This window comes from Mustela lutreola, chromosome 3 (genome assembly GCF_030435805.1).
Source record: "Mustela lutreola isolate mMusLut2 chromosome 3, mMusLut2.pri, whole genome shotgun sequence".
In the NCBI taxonomy this organism is placed as follows: Eukaryota; Metazoa; Chordata; class Mammalia; order Carnivora; family Mustelidae; genus Mustela; species Mustela lutreola.
Genome location: NC_081292.1, coordinates 33,635,669 through 33,661,156, shown reverse-complemented (window position 1 = coordinate 33,661,156; position 25,488 = coordinate 33,635,669). Strand labels below are relative to the sequence as shown.

The window sequence follows — 25,488 nt, the reverse complement described above, 5'->3', positions numbered from 1 at the left end:
ATATGCGTAGTGAAAAGAAAAGTGGACTATTGATTGAAATTTGGGGAAAATATAATTTAAAATCAGGTCAGAGAAGGTGAAACTGGCAGAAGAGTTTAAGAAGGGACAGTGAGAGAGCCAGAGGAGAAACCACGGGTGACATTATCTGAGAAGCTATTCATGGAAACGTTTCAGAAGGAGAGAGGACTTCAATATTAGATGGAACATCAACATCAAGAAAGAACTGAAGACACTACCGGCTGGTAAATTAGGATATTCTTGGTGTTTTCTGTTTGTTTTTGAGAACAGTTTCAGTAAACAATAGACTAGAATGGGTGAAGAGTTCTGGATTCTGAGGAGAAAGTGGTTAAGAGCATTTGCTAAGAGCAAAAGAATGAGTTCTGTCGCGACCTGAGATCAGCAGATCTGGAATTTCATCACAGAACTGGCATTTCCCTTTCTAAAAATTGTGAGACTTTGGTGAAAATAAGTAACAGATGATGAGAGCTGCTGATTGCTCATAGACATGGAGGTTCCACAGAGCCAAGCCTTTGTGAGAGTCAGAATTGATTACTAGCAATGATTTCTCCCTTACAAATTCTCCAGGAAAAATTTTTAATCTTACAAGTTTCCCTCAAACCAAAAGACAGTTGGCTCTTTAGTAAGTCTTGGCCAATAGGGTAATGGCTACCATTTCTATTATTAACAGTTTTTTGTTGTTGTTGTTGTTGTTGTTTTTTGCCCTTACGCTGTTCTTGATATTCTATCTTTCACAAGGTTTCCCTGGTTGAATAACTTACAGATCTGGCATCTTATTGTCCTTCACTCATTGTCTCCTGATGAATCTCAGTGAATCCTACAAGCAGTGCACATATTTCTAAACCCTGTGCTTGGTAGTATATACCATGTCTGCATTGGGTGACCATCTGGTAACTTGAAATCAGCCATGAGGGGAGTATTTATTCCTCAGAAATTAGCAAACTCTGTAAATCAGAACTTTTTCCCCTTGGGCACTATTTGTTAAACATATCATCACACTACTGCCTATACCCACCATGGGGAATAAAAGAATTACATGACTAAACTATTCGGCTATCTGCACAGTATTTTATCCTCTGACTTAATGCTTCATCCTAGAGATAATACTACCATATAAAGTCCAGATAAAACAACCATTCCCTGCGTTTCAACTCATTAAACATTTACTGAGTTCCTATTACCTACCAGACAAGGGTCTAGATAATGGGAATACATACTAAAATAAATAAGACAGACATTATTCTCAGGGAATTTATAATCTAGGCAGGATAGATAGATAGATAGATAGATAGATAGATAGATAGATAGATGGATGGATGTGAGAAAGAGATACATGGTAAAATTGTAAGAAAGGCATGAATAAAGTAGTTTAGGAAGACTCTGGGCAGTGACTAACTCTTCTTGAGGTAATTAAGAAAGAGTTTTCTAGTAGGGATTTCATTTGCAGAATATTGTTTTTAAGACTAAATCCTAAATTAGCCCTCAGTTTTCTGTAGCTTTTCTCACTCTCTTCTCCCTCTCAGGTAGAGACCTTATCACACAATAACCTCTTTAGGATCCTACCTAAACAAAATGATCTCTAACAAATTTTCACACAGTGCAACATTCCTATCAAGCCCTGATAAGAACCTTGGCTAGGACAGAGGGGAAGTCATCGGAAAGTAGCTCCTCAAAGGGAGAGTCTGCACTTGTGGTACTATCAAAAGACAACAGGACTCTTCAAATTATGATCTGAAATACTGTAAAAATAGGTTAGCAAAAATGAGAGCGATCTTCATTGACCACAGTGACAAGAGTCCCCCTTCTCTGCCCTATGTCCTCCACACCCCTCGACTGATGTCCAGAGCCCTGTCCAGAACTTCAGCTTCTCCTTTACCATCATTATGTTTGCCCTATGTTTTTCCCAATCTTATGATCTATTCATTGTGTTTTCTCTCTGAATGTGACATGAATATTCCTGCAAGTATTTCTCAGTCACATAAAACTTATTTTTCTTCAAACTTGGACTTTTCCCCTGCCTGGTACTTTGCAATAACCAAGTTTTGACCTAGATTGCCAAATTGCAGTTTTCTGGTGAAATTTAATGTCAAAGATAGCAATGTTCAAGGGAACTCATAATCCCATTCCCATGTCTTGTTTTGGAAGTTCATGTACAAAACTCAAACAACCTGAGTTGCTGAAATGCTGGTAGAGAAATCAAGCAGGGAAATTGCCTAATCTGAGAGCTTCAAATGAGTATGCTAGAGAAATGAAAATCTTATTTTAGAAATTTGAATTTACTTTTTTCTCAGGAATATTGTTCCAAAATTTTAATAATAACTCTCCTTTTAATAGAGCCTTGATGATATGCTGTTACTTTCCACTATTGTCAGATGAACAGAGACAACATTAACTTTTCTAGGCCACTTAAGAACTCTTTAGAGTCTGGAACATCCTGAAGAATAATAATTTCCTGTAAATTTTTCTAGTTCATGATCTACTTAATAGTAATGTACAAAACATCAAAATGCTGTCGGGAAAGGCTTCCTTACTCTCTTCCAAGATTTTAATGATCTCCAATCAGGGCCCAATTTTCAGCTGAGATCATATAATCCTATGCAATAAATCTTCTTTGTTTTTGTTCCATTAAAGAGAATGGTGAGGATATCATCCATTGTTGATCTGTCAGCTGTAAACTAATACATGCTAATTGTTGAAAATGTTTTTTACTTATGGTGCCAAGACAGCATCAACCATTTTTAAATAAATGAGCTTATTTGCATTCATAACTACCTTCGTACCATAATAATTTAGTGGCTGCTATCTCACTGTTAAACTAGAAACTTTTGTTTACCATAATTTAGGAAAAGAAAAAAAATACATTTAAGAAATTCTTTAAAAATGAATTGTTTTAAAAGTAAACTCTAATATTAGGTCATTCATTACTTTGATTTTGGGGTTTTTTTTGCAGTTGTGTATATGAAGATGTTATATTCTAAGTATATTCAAAATATGTTCTTTTGAAGTTCCATTTATAAAAAGATGTTTTTCTATTATTTCTCACTTTCTATATTTCTCATTCTGTGTATCATGTGTAAAGTTGTAATGGAAACCCAAGCTATACCCTAAAGGTAAACATACTTAGTTACTTAGGAGGAGACAGAGAAATGTTCTTAATACAAACCTTGAGAAGGCACTAGAATCATCATCAAACTTGAGCTGTTAGCTTATTTGTAGTCTTTCTTTATATAAACTTTTCCACTCAGTGTCTTTTTATTTAATGACTTTCTGCTTTAGGCACTAGAAATGAGCAGTTGCTGTGAACTAAGCACACTACTGGGTATTTTAAATGTATCATGTCTCTTACTCCTTGCAAGAATCCTTACAGTGTGATTTATCCTTATCTTACTGGTACAAAAATACTAAGCCTCAGAGTTTAAGTGAAATCAAATTAAATCTTTGACTCTTAGGTGCTAAGAGAGTTACAAAATTAAGGAAGATATTGTCCTGGCCTTTAGGAGCTTATATGCTAGTAGAGGGTTTGACAAATAAACATGAACAAACTTACACACACACACACACACACACACACACACACACACACATCCTTTAACAAGAGATAGTATGTCTTGAATTCTATAAAACTATATATGTGGAATCTTATCTTTCCCTAAATTTTGCAAAACCAAAATTTTAGCTCCGCAAACTCAATTATCTAAGAAGTCTTAGCCAAAGATATGTGCAATGTACATTTTGTGTGTTTAAAAAAAATCTTAAGCCTTAAATTGGCCTGTATATACTATGAGTCACAGCAATAGGATTAAAAGTCACAACAATGCAAAAAGACAAAGATAAAGTCAGAATCCTAACTAGTGAAATATAAAAGTCAAGTAAGATTTAGGACCCAGAAATGAAGGCATAGCAATCAAACAAGAACCAATCAGGGTAACACGGGATATACAGATAACCAGCTGGCTTTGGATATTGAAATAAAGTACCAGAGACAGATATTAAAAATGTGGCATATTCTGTGTCAGCTAAGAAGGATCCTATATTTCCTGATGAGATAAAGCTACTTCTCACTCTGTGGCTGGCAGTCAGTAGTTCTCCATAAAATAAATAGTAAAATAGTAAAAATAGTAAAATAAATAGTCAGTAGTTCTCCATAAAATAACAGGATGTGGAGGAACCTGGTCAAATGGGGAGAGTGAGACCTGAGGACAGAGAAGGAGTCAGTGGAAAAGTTTGGTTTAATATTATTAAGTTTGCTTTATAAACACATTTTCTGAAATGAATCTCTTGGAGATATGTAAAAATTGTTTTCTTTTTCTTGTAGCTTAGAACAGTCTTAAAATAATGTATTTATTTTGGGGTATTTCTACCTAGTATTTTTTTTTGGTAAAGATCTACCTGGAATTGATACTAAACCAGTGTTCAACTACTATGGGATCATCATCATCGTCATTGTCATTGTCATTTGTCATTTATTAAACACTTGTTATATGTCGATGTTGTGCTAAGTGCTTTGTTGCGTACATTATCTTATTTAATCCTTGCAGCAAACCTAGGAGATGGGTACGGTTGTTATCCATGTTTTAACAGATAGAAAACTGGGACGTAAGGAAACAATTGGCCTGAGATTACAAACCTAATAATTTTATGTAGCAAGGATTCTGACCAACAATTCATCTCTCCCCAAAGCATGTACTCTGGTTACATTATTATTTCTTACTACCTCTTACAGTTAAAACTTAGGGTTTTTCATTTGCTTTAAGGACATTTTTCATATCCTGGCTGAGTTAGATAATGTTGGATCCACCCATTGAAATGTTGTTCTACACAATGGCTGAAGACATAAGTCACTTTAAGTTGTTTTTAATATTTCAAAGTGACTTCAGTTTGAAAAAGAATATCACGAACTAAATGCTGTCAATAAATTCACGGTAAATAAATAATTTACCTTTAAAATCAACATGAAGGGTCTATTAATTTAGGTATTTCCTTTAAAAAAGGCAGCAGTTTTTGTAGAACTTAAATGTATTCTTTTTGATGATTGGATTTATCCAACAAAGTGGAAAGTTAAAATGAAGTAAGAAAGACCAATTCCTCACCTAATTTGAATGTATATTTCTAGATTAAGGATTTGATTATCAACATTTATGAAGCCTTAAAAAAAAACCCTTTATTTTATATTTGAAGAAAAGAATCAGTCATTAACTCAAAAATATATAACTAGACACTGAAAGATACTGGGGAGGAGGGGACAGATATTTTAATCTGATTTAATGTTTACACTGTACTCTAATGCTATTCAAATTATCTTAGCCAGAATGTTTATATCTACCTAATATTTGCAGTGAATTGTTATTCTTACAGGATGGTTTATTAGGTAAAGATTCTTCAAGTCACAGTAAGTTGTTTGTATAAGATAATCATCTTTCTAGGGCTTTGTGAAATTTGGTAGTATGTGTGATTAGAAAAATCATCATTGCAAAATCGACCAAATAAGAATGCTTCAACATTATGTTCAAAATGCATATAAATAAAGAAATATCTATTAGCAGATATTCTCTTAGCCCACAAGTAGCCATCAGGTAGTAATGATACAATCATAATTATTTATGTATAGTATTAGATAGCAGATACGTATTATTTCTAATTTTCAAAACAACCCTGCAAGGAAGATATTATTATCCCTATTATTTTATAAACAGGTCAAATAATTTGCTAAAGTTTACCCAGCTAGGAGGAGTTTTTCTTACTCCAGGTTTTCCAGACTCCAAAATCTCTTCATTTTTACATCCCACGTGTCATGAGCTTAAAACATTCATGATGGTTTGCAATTTATCAGAATATTTGACCACCCAGAACATCCTGCAGGCTGGCTGTGCCAGATAACTATTTGATTACTTCAATTCCAGGAAATTTGAACTATTTTAAATAATAATGACTTTTTCTAGTATTTCTAGGATTCATCAAAATTCCAGGAACCATGCAAAAATTAAACTCTCTTTTTTCTTGACTTTTCTTTAAAAGAGTTAGTGTTTTAATAATTAGATTTTATATTATCTCTAGGTTTTCAGTGAAGCATAATGGATTACAGGAGAGCATTGATGGCTACTAAAATGGTCTTTATAAGTTAAAATGGCAACCTTATCGTACTTTTTTTTTCTCAAATCCTATACAGAAATCAAACAATTCTACTGCCTTATATTATGTTCATTTCCCAGATTTTACCTGAATGTTCTTCCCTGGGGCCATTGCTATTGTGAAACTGTTGTAATGGCCTTCACTGGGGTGTGGTGAAAATGTTCTAATTGCCTTTGCTAAAAACAAGGGTTTCATATAAATTGAATTTTTCTTTTAGGATAATTGCCATTCACTTTTGTTTTATATGCCACTGAGTGGGGTTTTGCAGTATCCTCTGTGGACAATTAAAGTGCTGAAATAGGAGAAGCTAATGATTGTTTTGTGTGGTAATACTGACAACCTCTGCATGTTTGTCAATCTGTGTTAACAGTATCGATCAGGATGGGATCCTCATAGAGGGGCAGATAATATTTCCACTAAATCTTCGGACAGTGATGTAAGTGATATATCTGCGGTTTCAAGGACTAGTAGTGCTTCTCGTTTCAGCAGCACGAGCTACATGTCTGTCCAATCAGAACGGCCAAGAGGAAACAAGAAAATCAGGTGAGTAAAGGGACTTTTGCAGGAAATTCTTCTAAACATATTTTAGGAGGTCTTTGATTTTTCTTTGGATAAACCTAAAATCCTGGATTTTGAAATAGTTAATACGTGTTGTTAAGACAATAAGAAGTTCTGAACATATCATTTTTTATTATACTTTCATCTGTATTCAAACTACTTGCACAGAAAAGTTCCATAGAACAAAATTTTCTTACTAGACTACTTGAAATCCTATCATGGGTTATTTTTTCATGTTTGCTACTTTAAAAAGTAATTCTGTTATTATTCTGTCTTATCTGAAATTAAAGTGATGGCTAAGTGAAGACTTGAATTTGTTAATGTTCCAAGAAATATGAAAAATAATAGTTTGAAGGGGTTTTTTTTCCCTAGCGTAATACACTTCAGTGATTGAGAATACATAAAAATATTAATGCTCGTCCATTCTCCCAAAACTTTTAGAAATGCATGAAAAAAGTCCTCAGCTTTTCAAAAAAATGTATAAATGTAATATATGTTAGTATAATTTTCACTCATCATCTGACTTGTAGATTTTATGGGCACCTAAACTTTTTTTTTTTTTTTTACTTCCCATTACATCAGAAAACATATGTAATGGAGACTATAAGTTTTTTCCATGCAACTTTGTGACAGGAAAATGTGATCTGAAAACAATGCCAATTATTGCTTGTATGGTGCTTCTTCTGCTATACACTGGGGAAAAAAGTAGTCAACATTTAAGAGATAGAATTTTTGTTTTAGGAGTTTTCATTACATTTCTGTTTAATTTCATGTGCATTTTTTTCTTGACTTTTTCTTTCTTGTTTGTGTTTATTTGCATGCCTTCGATCTGTGTTGCTTTCAAAAGGCCAAAGGGAATAGAAGAGGGAGGGCAAGAAGGGGATAAGCACGAAGAGATAGTTCATGAGAAGGAAGAGGTAAAGGAAGAAAAACTTAATGAGAATGAGAAAGGGACAGAGATCACAAAAACATGTGATCAGGAGAAAAACAGAGAATCAGGAGACGAGGAAAAAGCACAAGATATACCTGAGCAAGGGAAAGAAAAAGAACAGTGGAATAAAGAGGATTTGCAAGGACGATTTTCACAAGATGATGACAGGTAAAATTTGCTCATTTGTGTAGACATTTCCCATTAGTCATGTAGTCCTTTTTCTTAATCCTAAAAACTATTTTGCCATTTACATTTGGTTTATTTTCTTGTATTTTTTTTCTATTTAGCTTCTAATACAACTAGTTCATATATTGGCAAAGTACCATCAACCTGATTGACTTATGAAACAGTCTTTAATTTATGTCCACTAGCTCTGAGGGCCTGATTTGTTTGATTTTCATTATGACTCACTGAATCCAATGTAAATTTTTCTCAGTCCCCTTAGTGTTAATTGCTGCCTAACTTCTCCATTTGTAGAGTCAAAATTTTTAAAATGAGCTTCTGAAGAGCCTGAGAAAATTTAACCTACTTCATAAAAAATATTATACACTGGAGATTTACTCTTAAAATGAGTGGCAAAATAGCTAGCAAAAAGTAAGCTTTATTCAGTCTGTGTATGAATAATTGCAAATCTATCTTCATCACTTATCTAACTTTCAGTAATTACAGTGATTCTGCAATAAAGACCATTTTTCTGATTTGTTGGCAGTAAGCTTTATTTATTCTGTCTCTTAGTTTTTGGTGGGTTCTCGCCCAGTTTTGAGTACTGAGGAAGATTGCGAATCAGGGGCAGTAGTACTCTGTTACTCAGAAAAGGATAGATGCCCCAGGGTTCGTTAGAATGCAAACCCGTCAGGTTAGTTCCCTTGAAAAATTCAGTCACCTAGAGAAACTGCCAGAGAAGGAACTTAGAATGGGAAAGAAACGGTAAAAACATAAACAGCAAAGTATAAAAATAACTATGTTTTCATTTTCATAACACAGGCACCAAGTAAGCATGAAGCTTCTTTCTTTATAGCTCTATACTGAAAGGCACATCGGCCCAAGTGTGCAGTAGACTTCATCTTTCCGCCTGAGGAGATGAGGTTTCTTTATATTTCTCAGAGACAGAATTACCCATCATGTCCATTTGGGAGGAATTTGGATTTCTAGTCAATCCAGAATTTGATTTTGTGTTAGTACATAGCTGGCTTGATAAGCATACCCTAGTATAAGCCAGACTTTGCTTTATTATATCTAACCCCAATCTCAGTGTGTACTTATTCATAACTAATGAGAAAGATAATTGGGGCAGATGTTTACCCCGTCAGTATACAATTCAGTGGTTTAGACTATGACATATCACTTTTAGTCTCAGATTGGTATATTACTATATCTGTGATCTGTGAAAGTTTCTGTATAACAGATAGTAAACCTAAAAGGCATCTCAGGTTTTGGCATGTTATGTGATTTGAGTCTAAACTAGTAATTGCAAATCTATCTTCATCACTTATCTAACTTTCAGTAATTACAGTGATTCTGCAATAAAGACCATTTTTCTGATTTGTTGGCATAGAGTAATTTCATCATTAATTCACAGAAAAAAGCTTTTTGGGGTTTCCTTGGAAGAGCTTCCTTTCTTTCAAAAGCAGAGCAAATTCCAGGTCTCTACTGTTGTCTTTCTGTATACTGTATAGAGAACACCCGAGCCCATTGGTGTTTGCATGGAGCCAAAAGTCTAACAGACCTGGCTTGGTGGGCAAAGGTTTGGAGAAGATTATAACTTTAAGTTCTCAGTTTTTAATTTATTACTTTCTTCATCATTTCCTTTAGGGAAAGAGTATATTATTTTGCAAGGGAAAAAGAAATATGGTATATTCCTAGCAATCTGAGTAATCAAGGCACTGTAGTCTGCTTAAGTAACTATATAATCCTTCTGAAACTCTAAAGGGGGCCAGGTAGAGGTCTCTCGGGAATATAGATTCTATCAGATGACGGGAGGTATCAACTGCAATTACTTGGTAGGAAACTTTTGGTGTCACTAATTACTGCAACATAAGATCTTGAAATTGCTTCCATTAGAATGAAATGAACAGTCTTTATTAGAGGAAATGTGTCTGAGTATGCCCAGTAATATTTTGTTTTGGTAGTTAATGAACACAATCATAGATTGTTTAAATACTGAAAACAGCTTATGCGCTTATACAAAATTATTGGAAATAATCTTATTTTATAATACACCATTGACAGTGTATTCCTTTTACTAGTAATCCAAGTTTTATAAAGGAAAAAATTTTTTTACTTCTAGCAATGCTGGAACGTAAAACTAATACAGTGACTCCAATGTATCAAATCCATTATAGTTGCTGTTTTCATTACAGTAATTGAATTTCATTGCATGATACAGAATTATGCTGTTTTGGGGTAGTAGTCACATTAGAGTAAGTCTTCTGAACATACAAGTAAAAAATGAGTAGGAAAATGTAAATTCAAAAAATGGTTCATTAAATTTTTGAATATAATATTTTTTCAAAATTAATAAGTAATATATTCATATTTAGATATTTACATTTACATACATGAATATGTCAGGTTAATGTCCCTATATCATTAATGGGTTTTTTTGTAACCTAGAAAATCCAAAATTATATTAATCATTTAAAATATTTTTTTTAGTCTGCATATATGTGTGCATGTTCTAAATTTTATATCTATTTACATTTGCCAATTATATACTGTGTACATATGGTAAGCTGGCTCAGAAAAAAAAAATGTTCAGAGTTCAAAGGTAAGGAGAAATCATTTATTCAGCCAATACTTATTTAGAAAATTTCTCAAGCACTGTAATAAAAACTGGGGGTAGAAATGAAATTAAGCATTTCTAATTATCTAAGCCTGAGAGTGAAGCAGTGTCTTAGCCTCGTGTGAGTGGACATTTAAGGATAGCTTCATACCCAAAAAATGTTATCAATATACTAAACAAATTCACAAGCACATTTGAGGAAGGAATTGGACACAGAGAGGAGGGGATCTTAAATAAATCTGCAATGAAAGAAGATAGAAAAAACAAATACTGAAAAATGTAATATTATCAAAACTAACAATATTGGTAGACTCCTCTTTTTCTCTAGGTTTTGTTCTAGGACTATAAGACAAAAGAAAAAATTCAAGAAATTTGTTCTCTATAAATTTTTAGTTCTCAGGCATGTCTCTAAATGCTAGAGAATTAGAATATCTTTTTCAAGAGAGTATTCTTGAGGTAGGGACATTTTTTAAGAGGAGAAGTTTGGCATCTATTTAAAAATTCATGAAAAACATCTTAAGAAACTTCCACCATCTAAATTGTATAGATAAAAGTTCTTATAATCTTTAGAATGGCAAGCAGAATAATTGTTAATGAAATATTTATTGCTACTAACATGTAGATCAGAGTTATAGACCGGAGTGGAACACTTCATGATTATATAATGTAATTTGATGCATACAGCATATTTATGCCCATGTCGCAGACTTTTAAAGGAGAAATAGCATGTCTCATAAAAGTAATTGTGGATGAGACATATGAAATATCTGGCCTCTCACCCTGGTTCTGTCACATCTACCTGCTGACTTTGTCTGGGCTTTTTTGCTAGCCAGTTGGAGGAAGGGGTAATTCATACTCCTTCCCATAGTATGTAGCCAACAGGAAAATAAGCATCTTCTAGTACACTGATGATTTGTCTTTATTATCGTGAGCTCAAGAAATCACTGGTTCTGCAATTAACCACTAGCAGAACAAACAGCTCAACATAAATTTCTATCATTTTGCAGATGTTTCCAAACTTGAGGTGACTAATATCAGTACTCCGTAGATCAAACTGAGTCTTTCAGTCTTCTGGAAGTCTGTTTCAGGGCAAACTCCTCCCATCGGGCATACTGATTGACTATGCTTTACCACTCTTGTATTGCTGTGTTCTCTTCTGCTTTTTCTTTCTCATTAGGCTATCTTCTAGTTAGTACTACTGAAATCGTACAAGAATGAGTAATTTCTCCTGTTTTATGATTGTGCATGAAAAGGGAACTTTAGAAAAAATATGTAAACAACACTCTTAGAACTTTGATTTGGCAATTTTGGGGTGAGCCCAGGAATTTGTGTTTTTACAACAAATAGCCCAGCTGGTTATGATGCAATCTATCCTTTCTTTGGGGTTGCTTATATTTCCTAATGGATTTTATGGTCAGCTTGTCAGTTTTTTTGGGGGGGGGGGAGGAGGCTGGGAATAGCCAGGATTTTGACAGGGATTTGTTTAATTAGATCAATTTCAGAACTGTTATCATTTTTAAAATATTGTATTCTAATCTATGAACATGAGCTGTTCCATTTATTTTCTTAACTTTCTTTCAATGATATTTTATTGTTTTCAGTGTACACATCTTACCCCTCTTTTGTTACATTTATTCTAAGTGTTTTTGGGTGCTATTATAAATGGAACTATTTTATTAATTTCCTTTCAGTGCTGTTCTTTGCTACTATATAGAAATACGATTTATATGAATATGTTGATCTTGTTTCCTATAGCCTTATTGTGTTTCATTTATTAGTTTAAAAGGTCTTTTTGTTAATTCCTTAGGATATCCTATATAAGAGATCATCGGTGAATAACATTCCTTCCAATCTGAATGCCTTTTATTTCCTTTTCTTGTCTAATTGACCTGGCTAAAACCATCACCACAATGTTAAAGAGAAGGGACTCATAGAAAGTTCTTAAAAGAAACAGCTATATAGAATTACTCTGCATTAGCTGTTAAAGCATTTTTGAGGATGTTTTTTTCATATGCCTTCATTTTCAGATGCATTCATTTTAGAATGAGCAGAGCTGAAGGCAGATGCTTAATCAACTGAACCACCAAAGGGCCCCTTAATTTTATGTATTGAGCTTAGTGTGTCTCCAGGATGGACAAGAAGTTGGACAGAACAGGAATGGCTAGATCCGGCAGATGATTAAGAAAAAGATCTGGACTGGAAATACAGATTTGGAAGTCATTAATATACTGATGCTTCTTGAAGCCATGAAATTAAAATGCACCAACAAAACAGTGTTAAAAAAAAAAAAAAAAAGGCCAGGGGTGGGGTTGGTTAGGATGGGATCCTGGAAAATACCAACATAAAAGAGGCATACAGAAAGCTCACAGAAAAAAACGGAGGTGACCAGAGAGATGCATAGAAAATTAAAGGAGTATACAATCACAAAAGCTCAGAGGAAAAGGCATTTCAAGAAGAAGAGAGCAATGGGGTCAAATTCTAAAAGTCTGCACAATAAAATATGAAAACTATGTTAAGACTTAGCAGCATATATAATTTGGAGGAATTTTAACAAAAAGTTACAGAACTCAAAATTATAGTAAAATAGACGTAGAAAAAGAAATTCTTAAAAAAGAAGCAAAACTGAAAATGTCAATCATTATATGTAACATAATTTTCATATCCTGTAGTTCAAGAAATTGAATGGAATGAATAGGTTTTGACTATGAACTTTTCTTTATAAGGTAGGTAAAGAGAACATACAATAAGCGACAACGTTTTGTTTCCTGTGAAGCAGATACATCAATTGTTTAGGAGAAATACTCATAGAATTTTAAAAGAAAGTTTTGCATAGATTCTCCTAAAATGGATGAGACTGGGAGTTGGGAAGTTGTCACTACCTAATGGCCTTAATTTTCTCAAACACATAAGAGACAGAATATAAGAGTTTGGAAATTGAATTAGAGACTTGATTCGAAGATTTGGAATAATTGCTGAAGAGAATCAGAAAAGTAGCCGACCAAGAACAAATTAAAGGGCTGATGAATAGTTCAGGAGATCCAATGGAGGGACAATTCCAAGAGACACCTGCATGGGACAGTAGTGTGATCTTTTCTAGCAGCACTGAGCCAATCCAAGCATAGTTACAGAAGTCAGATTGTAGCATTTGTGGAGGATGGGAATTTCCATGGGAGAGGCTGTTAGGAAAATAACAGTAGAAAGAAATTAAGGATGCTTATGTAAATATCAATGCTAGAGAAGAAGGAAGAGACATCCAGACAGGAACTGATAGACTAGGAGAATGTAGAAAAAATTCAAAAATTGGAAAACTATATCACGTTGTCCAAAAGCATATTTAGGGAGTTGGAAGGGTGAGAGGTTTCAATGTCACAGTATGACATTGAAACTCAAGATTGTGAGGTGGGGCTATTTCACTATCAGCAAATTTGAAGACCTAACCATTGGAGCAAGTACAATAGAATGGATGAAAAGAATAAATATGAGGGTAGTTGGAGATATGCACATTTTGGAGTTATGAAGCAGTTGGTTAGGTCTTCTTAATGAATATGTAAGTCTCATCAGATTACAGTAAAATCAAGAATTGAAAATAAGACAAAGCCAGCTCCTAAAGACTTCAGTGAATAAGTCAATGGCCATGAAGTCACCAGATGATAAGAGGAAAGGGAAAAAAAAAAAAAGGAGAAGTATATGTTGGCATAGCCAGAAGTCGGAAGCTGCAAAAATAATAATAATAGTTATAATAAATAATTTAAACTTTTAAGTAAAAACAGAAGAGAACTAGTCCAAAAAAAAAGGCGCCAGTAGTTAGAAATATTGCAGCCTATGAAGAAGGATAAGTACTTGTCACTGGGGAGGACTTCAGGAGAAGCAATGTGTTCAAAGAAGCACCAGGTTTTAGTTAAGACAAGATATACATCATTTTGTTGATCATAATGAGAAAGGTTTGGAATAAGTGACAATATAGGTTTGTAATAGTGCCACCTGGCCTTTCCTCTGCTGTTAGTGTCACTACATTTTCAGGGTATTCTTTTCAGCTGAGTCTTGGTATTTATACTTCAATACCACATCTGTATTTTTTATATGAAATTGGAGATCAGTGTTAATTAAAATTTATTCCCACATCCTACATAAATTTTAAGAGACTTATAAAATTTAATGGACTTTGTAATATAATCATTATTAGCAATTCTGCTAATTTGTATTTCTCTGGTGACTGGTTATTCTATCTTGTTACCACTTGAAAATCCTATCCAGAGATGGCTATACAGATTCATTTTTACTGATGGATCAATTTCACTATAGTTAGAATAGCAATTGAGGGTTATATACATTTAAAATGTCCATTAGCCTTCATCTATATACTGAACTTTTGTTTTCTGGTATTACTACCATTGTTAAGCTGTAAGTAAATAGTGTTTCTATAGACTTGTTTCCTATAAAGATAAAATTAATTGCTCTTTTTTTACATTTATTTCTAACATTTTCCCCACTAGCTGCATGTTAGAGAGTAAGATAAATTTAGTATGAAAGTAGAGAAACAGTTAAATTGGATTGACTTTCAAAATATATACAAATATATATACAAACATATATATATACAAATATATATATACAAAATAATAGCATAAAAAACTACTATAGTAGTTTCCATCATATTTCATATTTGTTTTTACAAGCCAATAAGGACAATTAATCTACAGCTATAGTTTAAACTAAATGCAATATTTGGAGCTAGTGACTCCTCACAGAACTACAGGTATCCCTCAGGATGAACAAACTTCATGTAAAAAGTTTGATTTTTATAGAAATAATAAAATAAGATCAAATTCAGAGTCAAAGAATTTTCATGCATGAATATTGGGATTATATGGGAGTACATCAGTGTAATGTGGTACTATATAGTATGGCTTCATTTTCAACTTCTGATTCTCCATGTAGAAAAATGGGATCTAATATTAAGGAAGCAAAAGCCATCGGAAAAAAAATCCACAAATACCTGTCCTGAGACTTTAGAACCTTAATGACACAGTTTAGTCTTTATATTTTAGCTTTATTCTACTTCAGTCTTTCACACTTACTGATCTCTCTCCTTGCAGGCTCTTGCTTTTATACTCTTGTATATATGCTCACATCGATTCTTCTGACCATTTGTGGTTTCTTCATTTCTGTTTATGAGTAAAGTACCTACCCATCCTTTAATACCCAACTCAAATATAAATTCATCTAAGAAATACCATCTCTTCTCTTTCTTCACAATGTATCTAATATTCTTTTACAATAACAGTTTCTCTTGTGGCCCTCATTTTTCTCCTCTGAATATAGTTAATTATATATCCATTTCATCAACCATGGTTGACCATTAGTTAACCCTCTGAAGGTTATCTATCATTTTTATTTTTTATTCTCTTATCTCCCAGGATCTCCAGTATATCATACAAAGTAGGCACTGGTAAAAGTTGGTATGTAAATATATGAATAAGTAAGATCGCAAAAAAGCAGTGAAAATTTAGAGGTGTGAAAAGCTTCGAACATAGTGCTTCTGGCTTCCGACATCGTGCAATATTCAATACACTCATCTCAGGCTTCTTAGATGAAAGTTTTTAAATAGGCCAAGAGGTCATTTGTATTGCATTTAGGAAAGTTTCAGTTGGTTGATCTGTTGGTTTACTGATTTAATATATGAGACTAGTTCTCTCTCTCATCTTATACTTTTTTATTTTATTTTATTAACATATAATGTATTATTTGCTTCAGGGTACGGTCTGTGAATCATCAGTCTTACACAAGTCACAGCTTTCACCATAGCACATACCCACCCTCCCCAATGTCCATCACCCAGCCACCCTATCTTCCCCAACCCCCTAGCAGCCCTCAGTTTGTTTCCAGAGATTGAGTCTCTTATGGTTTGTTTCCCTCCTATCCCATCTTGTTTCATTTTTTCCCTCCTTACCCACTATGACCCTCTGCCCTGCCTCTCAAATTCCTCTTAACAGAGAGGTCATAAGATAATTGTCTGTCTCTGATTGATTTATTTTGCTTAGCACAATACCCTCTAGTTCCATCCATTTCGTTGCAAATGGCAAGATTTCAATTCTTTTGATGGTTGCATAGTATTCCCTTGTGTATGTATGTATGTATGTATGTATGTATGTGTGTATGTGTGTGTGTATATATATACACACACACACCATATATTCTTTATCCATTTATCTGTTGATGGACATCTATGCTCTTTACATAGTTTAACTATTGTGGACACTGCTGCTATAAATATTGGGTGCACGTGCCCCTTCAGATCACTACATTTATATCTTTAGGGTAAATACCCAGTAGTACTATTGCTGGGTCATAGGATAGCTTTATTTCAACTTTTTGAGGGGTTTCCATACTGTTTTCCAGAGTGGCTGCACCAGCTTCTAATTCCATCATCTTTATACTTTTTGATAGGATTTTAGAATTCATTTTACACTGTTCTTTTGGTGCATTAGACTGGCATTCATTTGTCTAATCTTTAAAAACTATCTTAGGGAACACTTTTGTGATTTTTTTCTTATATGTCAGACTTGACATATAAGAATATATATGTCATAGAAGAATATATATGTTGGAGCACCTGGGTGGCTCAGTGGGTTAAAGCCTCTGCCTTTGGCTTGGGTTGTGATCCTGGGGTCCTGGGATCAAGCCCCACATTGGGCTCTCTGCTCAGCGGGGAGCCTGCCTCCCATCCCCCCATCTGCCTCTCTGCCTACTCATGATCTCTGTGTCAAATAAATAAATAAAATCTTTAAAAAAAAAAAAAAAAGACTATAAGAATCCCTACAAGGATTGTCAGACTTGTCAGACCTCATGTAGGATTTTTACACATAAAATAGTGATTATCGGGGATCCTTGGTGGCTCAGTGGGTTAAAGCCTCTGCCTTTGGCTCAGGTCATGATCTCAGGGTCCTGGGATCAAGCCCCGAATCGGGCTCACTGCTCAGCAGGGAGCCTGCTTCCCCCTCTCTCTCTGCCTGCCTCTCTGCCTACTTGTAATCTCTGTCTGTCAAATAAATAAATAAATCTTTAAAAAAAAATAGTGATTATCATTAAGACTGCAAAAATAAGGAAACTCATAAATTAGTCTTCTGAGACTTTCTAACAAGGTATTTTGAATAAGTGATAGGACTTCATGTTGAACTTGTCTGAAGAAGAACTGCATATTCTCAGAACAATCTGTGAATTAACCAACTTACTTTACTATTTCTGTTTATCATAGATTATGAATTACTTCTTTGCATGGTTTACCTGTCATCTGTAGAGACTCACAGAGGACTTAGCTGGCTTGCTTTGCAAAGTTGTGAATGAGAACTCGATGCCATGTTACACTAACTCATAATAAGGATAATATCACTTACCGTCATCCCAAAATTTATTTTAGTATTATAATAAATAACACATAAGTCCTCCAAAAATATACATGAGAGATAATGTATCATGATAATTAAAACTTGACAGAACTGGATTGAATCCTGGTTCTGTCAATACCTAACAATATAAGTGTAAGCAAATAACCACTTTTTTCATCTATGTAACAGGGACAATAAAAATAACTTTTTCACAGAGTTGTCATGAAAATTCAATATAATTATATCCTTAAAGCCTTTAACACCATTCCTGGCATTCCTGGCACATGATGAACATTTGATAAATAGTAGAGATGACTAAAGAAAAAAAAGGAAGTGCCTGTGTGGTTCAGTCGATTAAACCTCTGCCTTTCACAGGTCATCATATCAGGGTCCTGGAATTGAGCCCTGTATTGGGCTCCCTGCTCAGTGGGGAGTCTGCTTCTCCCTCTCCCTCTACTTCTCCCCACCCCTATTCAGGGTCTCATTCTCTCTCACTCTCTCTCTCAAATAACAAGTAAAATCTTTAATTGAAAAAAAAGGAAAAGAAAGGAGAGGAAAAATAAATATAAAATTCTCTGTTTTTTGGCCTTTTTGACTGTGTATTTCATAGAAACTTTCCTGTAACACTTTGACAGATAATTCAGAATAAGACAAGTCAATCTTACATTTTGTACAAGAGAAAGCAATTTCCAAAGTACCAAAGGGATTTCATGATAAGATAATTTCACAAAGTAATATGGTAGAGTTTCTAAAAAATGTCTTATTAGGTTTGTTTCATAGTTTGATATGGTTGACCTTTAACAGTCTTGGAGTTGAAGTGGTTTTATTCCATAAATCGCCTTCATTTATTCAGCAAACATTTTTGAGCATCTTCCACATGGAAGGGACATATGGGGGACATACCAGTTGACATGACCTAGTCCCTTCCCTCAAAGAGTATAAAGTGTAGAGGGGAGATAGAGTAATTAGAAGTAACTAAATGATTACAAGAAGTAATTACAATAAGTAAAAGTATAAAAAGTAATTCTAACATGTGAATTGATAATACTTCCCCTTTGTACGTCATTTTAACAACCCACTTATCTCATTTCAAGCTTCCTACTAACTTTGAAATAAAAGTGTATGGAAAATGGAGGTTATAAAAGCGTTATCTAAATTGCCCAATATTAAATTGTTTAAACTGAAGCAGACACGGCTGACTCTTTCAACATTATATAAGCTAGGATCATCAGAAGAAAATCCATTATTTCTTATAAGCGTCTCATCATTTAAAAAGTCTGAATTAATAGCTTAAGAACATATTTGAAAACCTTTATTAAACAATTGTTCTTAGCTCTGATGCAAACTAAACACAAGGCTTTTAAAATCTAAAAAAATACTATAATTAAAACATTACACACTGTTTGGTACTTGGGACGTCTGGGTTCTCCTATGTATTTTTGTTTGTTTGTTTGTTGTTTTTAATCTTCCCACCATGTAAATCTGAAAGGATCTGTAGCTAAAACTCAGTCAGTAAGGAAAGATTTTAAAAAGTATAAACATTTAGAAATATATGGGATGCCTGGGTGGCTCAGTGGGTTAAGCAGCTGCCTTCGGCTCAGGTCATGATCCCAGCGTCCTGGGATCGAGTCCCACATCAGGCTCCTTGCTCAGCAGGGAGCCTGCTTCTCCCTCTGCCTCTGCCTGCCATTCTGTCTGCCTGTGCTCTCTCTCTCCCCCCCTCTCTCTCTGATAAATAAATAAAATCTTTAAAAAAAAAACATTTAGAAATATAAAATCAAATCTTTTAAATTGGTGCTTTCCAAGTATATTTCTGGAAAATTAACCCCATGAACTAACTAATGCTTTAAAATAAATGGTTTTAAGGTCAACACATATGGGAAACCAGTATACCTACAGTCCTTTTTAAGATTCATAGTCTACATTAGCATTCGGAGAGTTCTGTAATAAAGTTATGTTTAAACAAGTATTTCCTAAACTTTATGATAGATTATTTTAGTATAATACATTCACATTTTATTCTGAGAAATATGCTTTAAACTCAACAACATACATTTATTTTTCATCCCTAACTTTGCCTCGCATTCCCTCAGTTAAATACACATTTTTATTCTTGCTGAGCTTGAGCACAGAATTATGGTGCAAAATTTGGGGTTTCCCAGAAGAGCTTCTTGGAGCTGAGAAAACCTATTTATAGGGATTGATTTTGTCCCTAAAGAAGCAGACAGGTGGGGCTAGGAGAAGAATTGTAAAATCAACTACAAATTCACAAATCTGACAAACCGGAAAAGTGGTATCCAAAGAATATGAGATAAGATTTATCTTCCAAATAATGACACTGACAAAAGGATGCATAAAAATAGCTTACATAATTCAACAAATATCACGAACATTTATAATATTTGCTGACTATTCACATATATTTTCAATTTTAATTCATCCTGTCTCCTGCTTACGAAATCACTTCAAACAAAGCCGTTGAGTCTCCTTGTAGAGATGGGGTTGATGGGTAGCCCATTTCTACCTTTTCTATTTGCTTGGACTTTTAGTTACTGAGATCAAAGGAGATGATAGTTCTGGATCTTCACTGATGTCACAGATGCACGTGTGTACATATGTATGTGCGTGCATGTGGGCGCCACACTCTAGTACATGCCTAAGGGAACTCTCGCTTTCCCAATTTCCCTCTTTAAGAAGTCCTCTATCCTGTTCTGAACTTGAAGCCTTCTTATGTCTGATTTTCTAGACTTCCAGAGTTGGTTTTCCATTGTTATTTAATGTAGTCCATGACTCCCACAGCTAGTATTTTAACACATCATTAAACTTTACTATTTCTACTATCATTAGAATACACCCTCTTCATTAAAAGAATTAATTATACATATTATATAGGACAAACATGAAAATTCTATTATGTTGAAGGATATATAAAATATTCATCAAGGCCTATCAACATAAAAATGAGTGAATATTATAAGAGATATTTATAGACTCATTTTTGAATTCAACATTAGCTACTTCATTGTCTAATTATATTTTCAAAGGCTTCACCACTTTATTGTTATCATTCTTTTAGTAAATAATAATGGTAAGGGGAGCCTAGGTGGTTCACTCAGTCAAGCATCTGACTCTTGATTTCAGCTCAGGTCATGATCTCATCAGGGTCATGGGATCGAGCCCTGCATGCTGAACACAGAGTGTGCTTGTCCCTCTCCCTTTGCTCCTCCCCCCTGATATCTCTCTCTCTCTTTTTCTCTCAAATAAGTAAATAAATAAGATATTTTAACAACAAATAAATAAATAAATAAATAAATAATGTTAATATATTTACAGAGGACTTTACCGGTTAAAAACTAGTTTTATATATAACACATACAAATATATGTACATCTTAATATATAATATGGTATATCCATACATCATATGTATGTTACATTTAGCTCTGTGTGCATATGTATATGTGTCTATCATGAGATATTAACAGGAGGCTTGAGAGATTGAGAGCAGGTTTTATTATTTCCATTTTGAGGTGAGAATTCTCCTGGTTTAGGATTCTAATGCTGCTCTAATGAAATAAGCTTAGAATTTAGGTTCAATTCGTATAAGTGGTTACCACTATAAAAAATAGAATCTGTGATTTAGGCATACTTCTCTCAGAATAATGATGTTTAGGGAATACTAAAATCTTGACTTCACGGGAACAGAGTCTTCATCTGTCTTGACACTGCCTAGAACACTTCCTAGCTTAGTGCAGGTCCTCAACACATATTTGTTGAATAATAAATGGATAAATTGAATGCCTATTTCAGTAATTTTTAAAAATGTGGTTGTTCACGAAAACAATTGAACTTAGATCATGAATGAGAGCGATAATTTTAAAAATTAAAGGTTTTTAAATACCAAGTAATTAGATTAAATTGAGTGCCTCTTCCCACGAATTCTTGAACTGTTATGAAATATTTAATCACCATATTACCTCTTCTTGATTACAATTTTCCTTGTTAATGATTCATTCTTAAAATCTTAATGTAGTGCTTCTCTCTTTTTTTTCTTCCGAGATTTTATTTAAATTCCAGTTAGTTAACATAGAATATAATATTAGTTTCAGGTATAGGATTTAGTGATTCATCACTTACATACAACCCCCGTTGCTCATCACAACAAATGCGTTCCTTAATCCCCATCACCTATTTCACCCACCCTCCCTCCTGTAACCATCAGTTTGTTCTCTAGAGCTAAGAAGCACCTTTATGGTTTGCCTTTCTCTTTTTAATTTCCGCCCCGCCATGTTCATCTAATTTGTTTCTTAAATTTCACATATGAGTGAAATCATATGGTATTTGTCTTTCTCTGACTGACTTATTTCACTTAGCAAAATACTCTCCGGCTCCATCCATGTCATTGCAAATGTCAAGATGTCATTCTTTTTTATGGCTGAGTAATATTCCCTTATACACATCAGGGTACATGTATTCCTTTGAATCAGTATTTTTGTATTCTTTGGGTAAATACCAGTAGTTGTAGTGCTTCTCTCTTATAGTTTAACTATTATATACAGAAAGCCACAGATCGTTATTAGAACTGTGATCTGAACTAAAGTTAGACTCCTATTATCAGTGGTTCCCAAACCAAGCTCATAAACAAACTTTTAGGGGAGTGTTTTAAAAATATCAATTCTCTGACCTTAACATGAGAATTCTGTTCCAGTATATCTAGATGTGTTAATCAGTAACCCTATACAATATCACTGATAGTTGATTGTTAAATCTTAAAAAAGAATTCAGACCTCGCTACCTTATGAGGCAGTCCACTATATTTTTGGACATTTGTAACTATTTCACTTTTTTAAATGGAGCCAAACCCTACCTGCCTATAACTTAAAAAAAAAAAAAAAAAAAGTTCACTGTCTTAACTTGGAGAGTGTTTATAAAGTTATTCACTTTCTAATTATCCTATAATTGAACATATGTCTTACATAGTCCTTTGTGATATATTTCACAAAACATGAAAATCAAATTGGAAGGGAGAGTTGTATCAGGGACTATCATCTCAGAATTAAACCAAGTTATGTTGGACCCACTGTGTGGGGGGCCCCACCCAAGTGGGAAGGGGTGTAAAATGTATTTTTAAATTTTTTTATTTTAATTACTTTAATTAATGTTTATTAATTTTATAATTATTATGTGCCTTTAAGATAAAACAACACATACCTAAGAAGAACTTTATCTTTAAATAATATTGATCCAAATTAAAGGTTTGTCGTGTTTCACCGATCTCTACTACATTAATATTTGCATTTCACTTGTTGTGTACGAACTGTTTTACCCATTTGAAGTTATTCTGCAATTTGATAGTAAATCAATATAGCATGCGTCTTGTGTTGAAAGGATGCAAATAGCTTCAAAAGAGCAAAATTTTACCTCTTTAGCACAATTTAAAAACATTATGTGTATAACAATGAAATACCAGAATAAAAGAGAGAAAGAGAAGATGAAAGTTGAAGAACAGAAAAGTATTGAAAGGATTAATATATTTTCTTTAAGAAATAGATAAGTGGTGCTATAAGTAAGCATTTTTATTAATCTGTTGTATAAAATCAACTGTAGTCACTAGTAGTATTTAAGCCCCTTAGAAATTTGCTCATAAGTGTTAATAGCTAATATTTCTGTGAGCCAAAGTTAAGACTCTAAGACCACATCATTTATTTTGAAAAATCTTAGCGTTCCATTTTTCTGAATTGATGGATTAGCTATCCACGCCCTAATCATCAACAGAGTTGCTGTGAAGAATGATAGACTAAAAACTCAATATTCTTACTGTGCTTTTATTGTTCAAACTTTCCTCTTTTTTATCATTTAAAATTCTCATTTACATAAATTGTAAGAAAAATATTTAAGCCCCAATAGCTTTTTAAGTTTCTATTGAAGGATTGCAAATTTCAAACTCTAATAACTTTGAGAACACCTGTGAGTCAGTATTTCTTTTTGAATTGAAAATAACTAGATGCGTGGTCTCAGAATATTGCTACATAATAGTTTAAAATAATTATTCTGCATGACAAAAGGTAATAGCAGTGCTCTGAAGCTAAGACTATAAATATATTTAAATTTGCATTCAATTTATTATAAACCTTAAAATTTAATGTTAATAATGGTGTTTTAATTCTTAAGCTTTTAGCAACCTAAATTGCATAGGAATAACAGCTGCCCTCATTTCTTTTTACTTAAAAAAAAAGTTGTCTGCTCAAGAAGGTATTCTGTTCATTAAGTCAAGAACTAAGTTTCTTCAGTGCTAGATTGACAGTATCACCCTTGATGTCTCTACTGAGCCATTAAATAGTTCTGGTTTCAATATTTGCATAGTTATAATGAAAATCACATGCAAAAAATGCCTTAATGATCTTTTATATGGTTCAGTAAGGAGGCTAGGATTTTTAATTTTATTAGAACAAAAATTTTTATCGTTCCTCCTGATAATATAGACACAATTGCTCAGTATATCTGGTGTTGACCAATTAGATATTAACTGGATTTGTTATTAACTATATTTTACTCCCATGCTTTATGAGAAATAGGAAAGTGATCATAGAAACGGCCTACACTAAGATCCCTGAGATTCTTTTAAAGGCAACTTTGACAGAATTTTCTCCAGATTCATTTAGTTTAATGTGTATAACTCCCACAGTAATGGTGTTCTAATACTAGTCTGGGGATCTCAAATTCAAAGTCTTACAGAGACTAAGCAGGTAATATAAATGATTAAAATCAGGTTTGAGGACCAAGTAGTATGTGAGCTGTGGCCCACTGGAGAGCACGTGTTCCTTTTCAATGGGGCAAGTGCTGCTCGGCGCCAGCTAGTCCATGCCAGACTGGACGGCAGGCAATATTGCCAGATGGGGTGTTTCTGGAGACCCAAGTCCCTAATCCTTGTGTTAACTTTGTAAGCAATTCTTCTGGCTAAAGAAAGTATATCAGTGGACCAGATTCACTTGGGGGCAGGGGTGGTACTGGTTTGCATCTGAAATAGGAATTATTCTTCAGAATAATGACCCTGAGTTACTAAAAGTTCCAAAGGATTAAAAAAATGAATGTCATATTCTTCATATCATTCTAAGCCAGAAAACTATTCATATGTTTTAGAACATTCTTTAGTAAGTACAAACAGATTAATCAGAATATTGCATTTCTAAAGTATTCTTAATGATTAACTAGATAGGCAGGGAGATAGACGTAAATAAATTGATCGGTGGATAGATGGCAGAAACATTCATAAGAATAGGATGTTAGGGCGCCTGGGTGGCTCAGTGGGTTGAGCCGCTGCCTTCGGCTCAGGTCATGATCCCAGCGTCCTGGGATCGAGTCCCGCATCAGGCTCTCTGCTCAGCGGGGAGCCTGCTTCCTCCTCTCTCTCTGCCTGCCTCTCTGTCTACTTGTGATTTCTGTCTGTCAAATAAATAAAATCTTTAAAAAAAAAAAAAAAAAAGAATAGGATGTTATATGGATTGTTGTAAAGAATACTATAAAGCCTTTAACAGGAAAAAAAAAAAAAAGTGCTGTGATGGATTTAAGGATCCAGGAGAGGATATAGAATTTCTAGAGATTGTATTTATGAGCAAAATAATTTTACATTTTGTGCTGATTAGGTTATGTGGAATATTGTCTTCTGCTTTAATCAACAAAACTGCA

General features: G+C 33.8%; 1 protein-coding gene across 49 annotated transcripts in view; it reads left to right on the top strand.

Annotated features, from left to right (window-relative positions):
* Window positions 1-25,488, top strand: part of RIMS2 (regulating synaptic membrane exocytosis 2) — a 603,997-nt gene that overhangs the window by 467,696 nt on the left and 110,813 nt on the right. For 31 of the 49 annotated variants that reach the window (XM_059165830.1, XM_059165827.1, XM_059165815.1 and 28 more), the window contains one exon: window positions 6,518-6,690. The exons of the other annotated variants lie outside the window; for them this stretch is intronic. In XM_059165830.1, coding sequence (XP_059021813.1) covers window positions 6,518-6,690 — 173 coding nt within the window. The remainder of the gene's footprint in view (window positions 1-6,517; window positions 6,691-25,488) is intronic. 49 annotated transcript variants of the gene reach the window in all.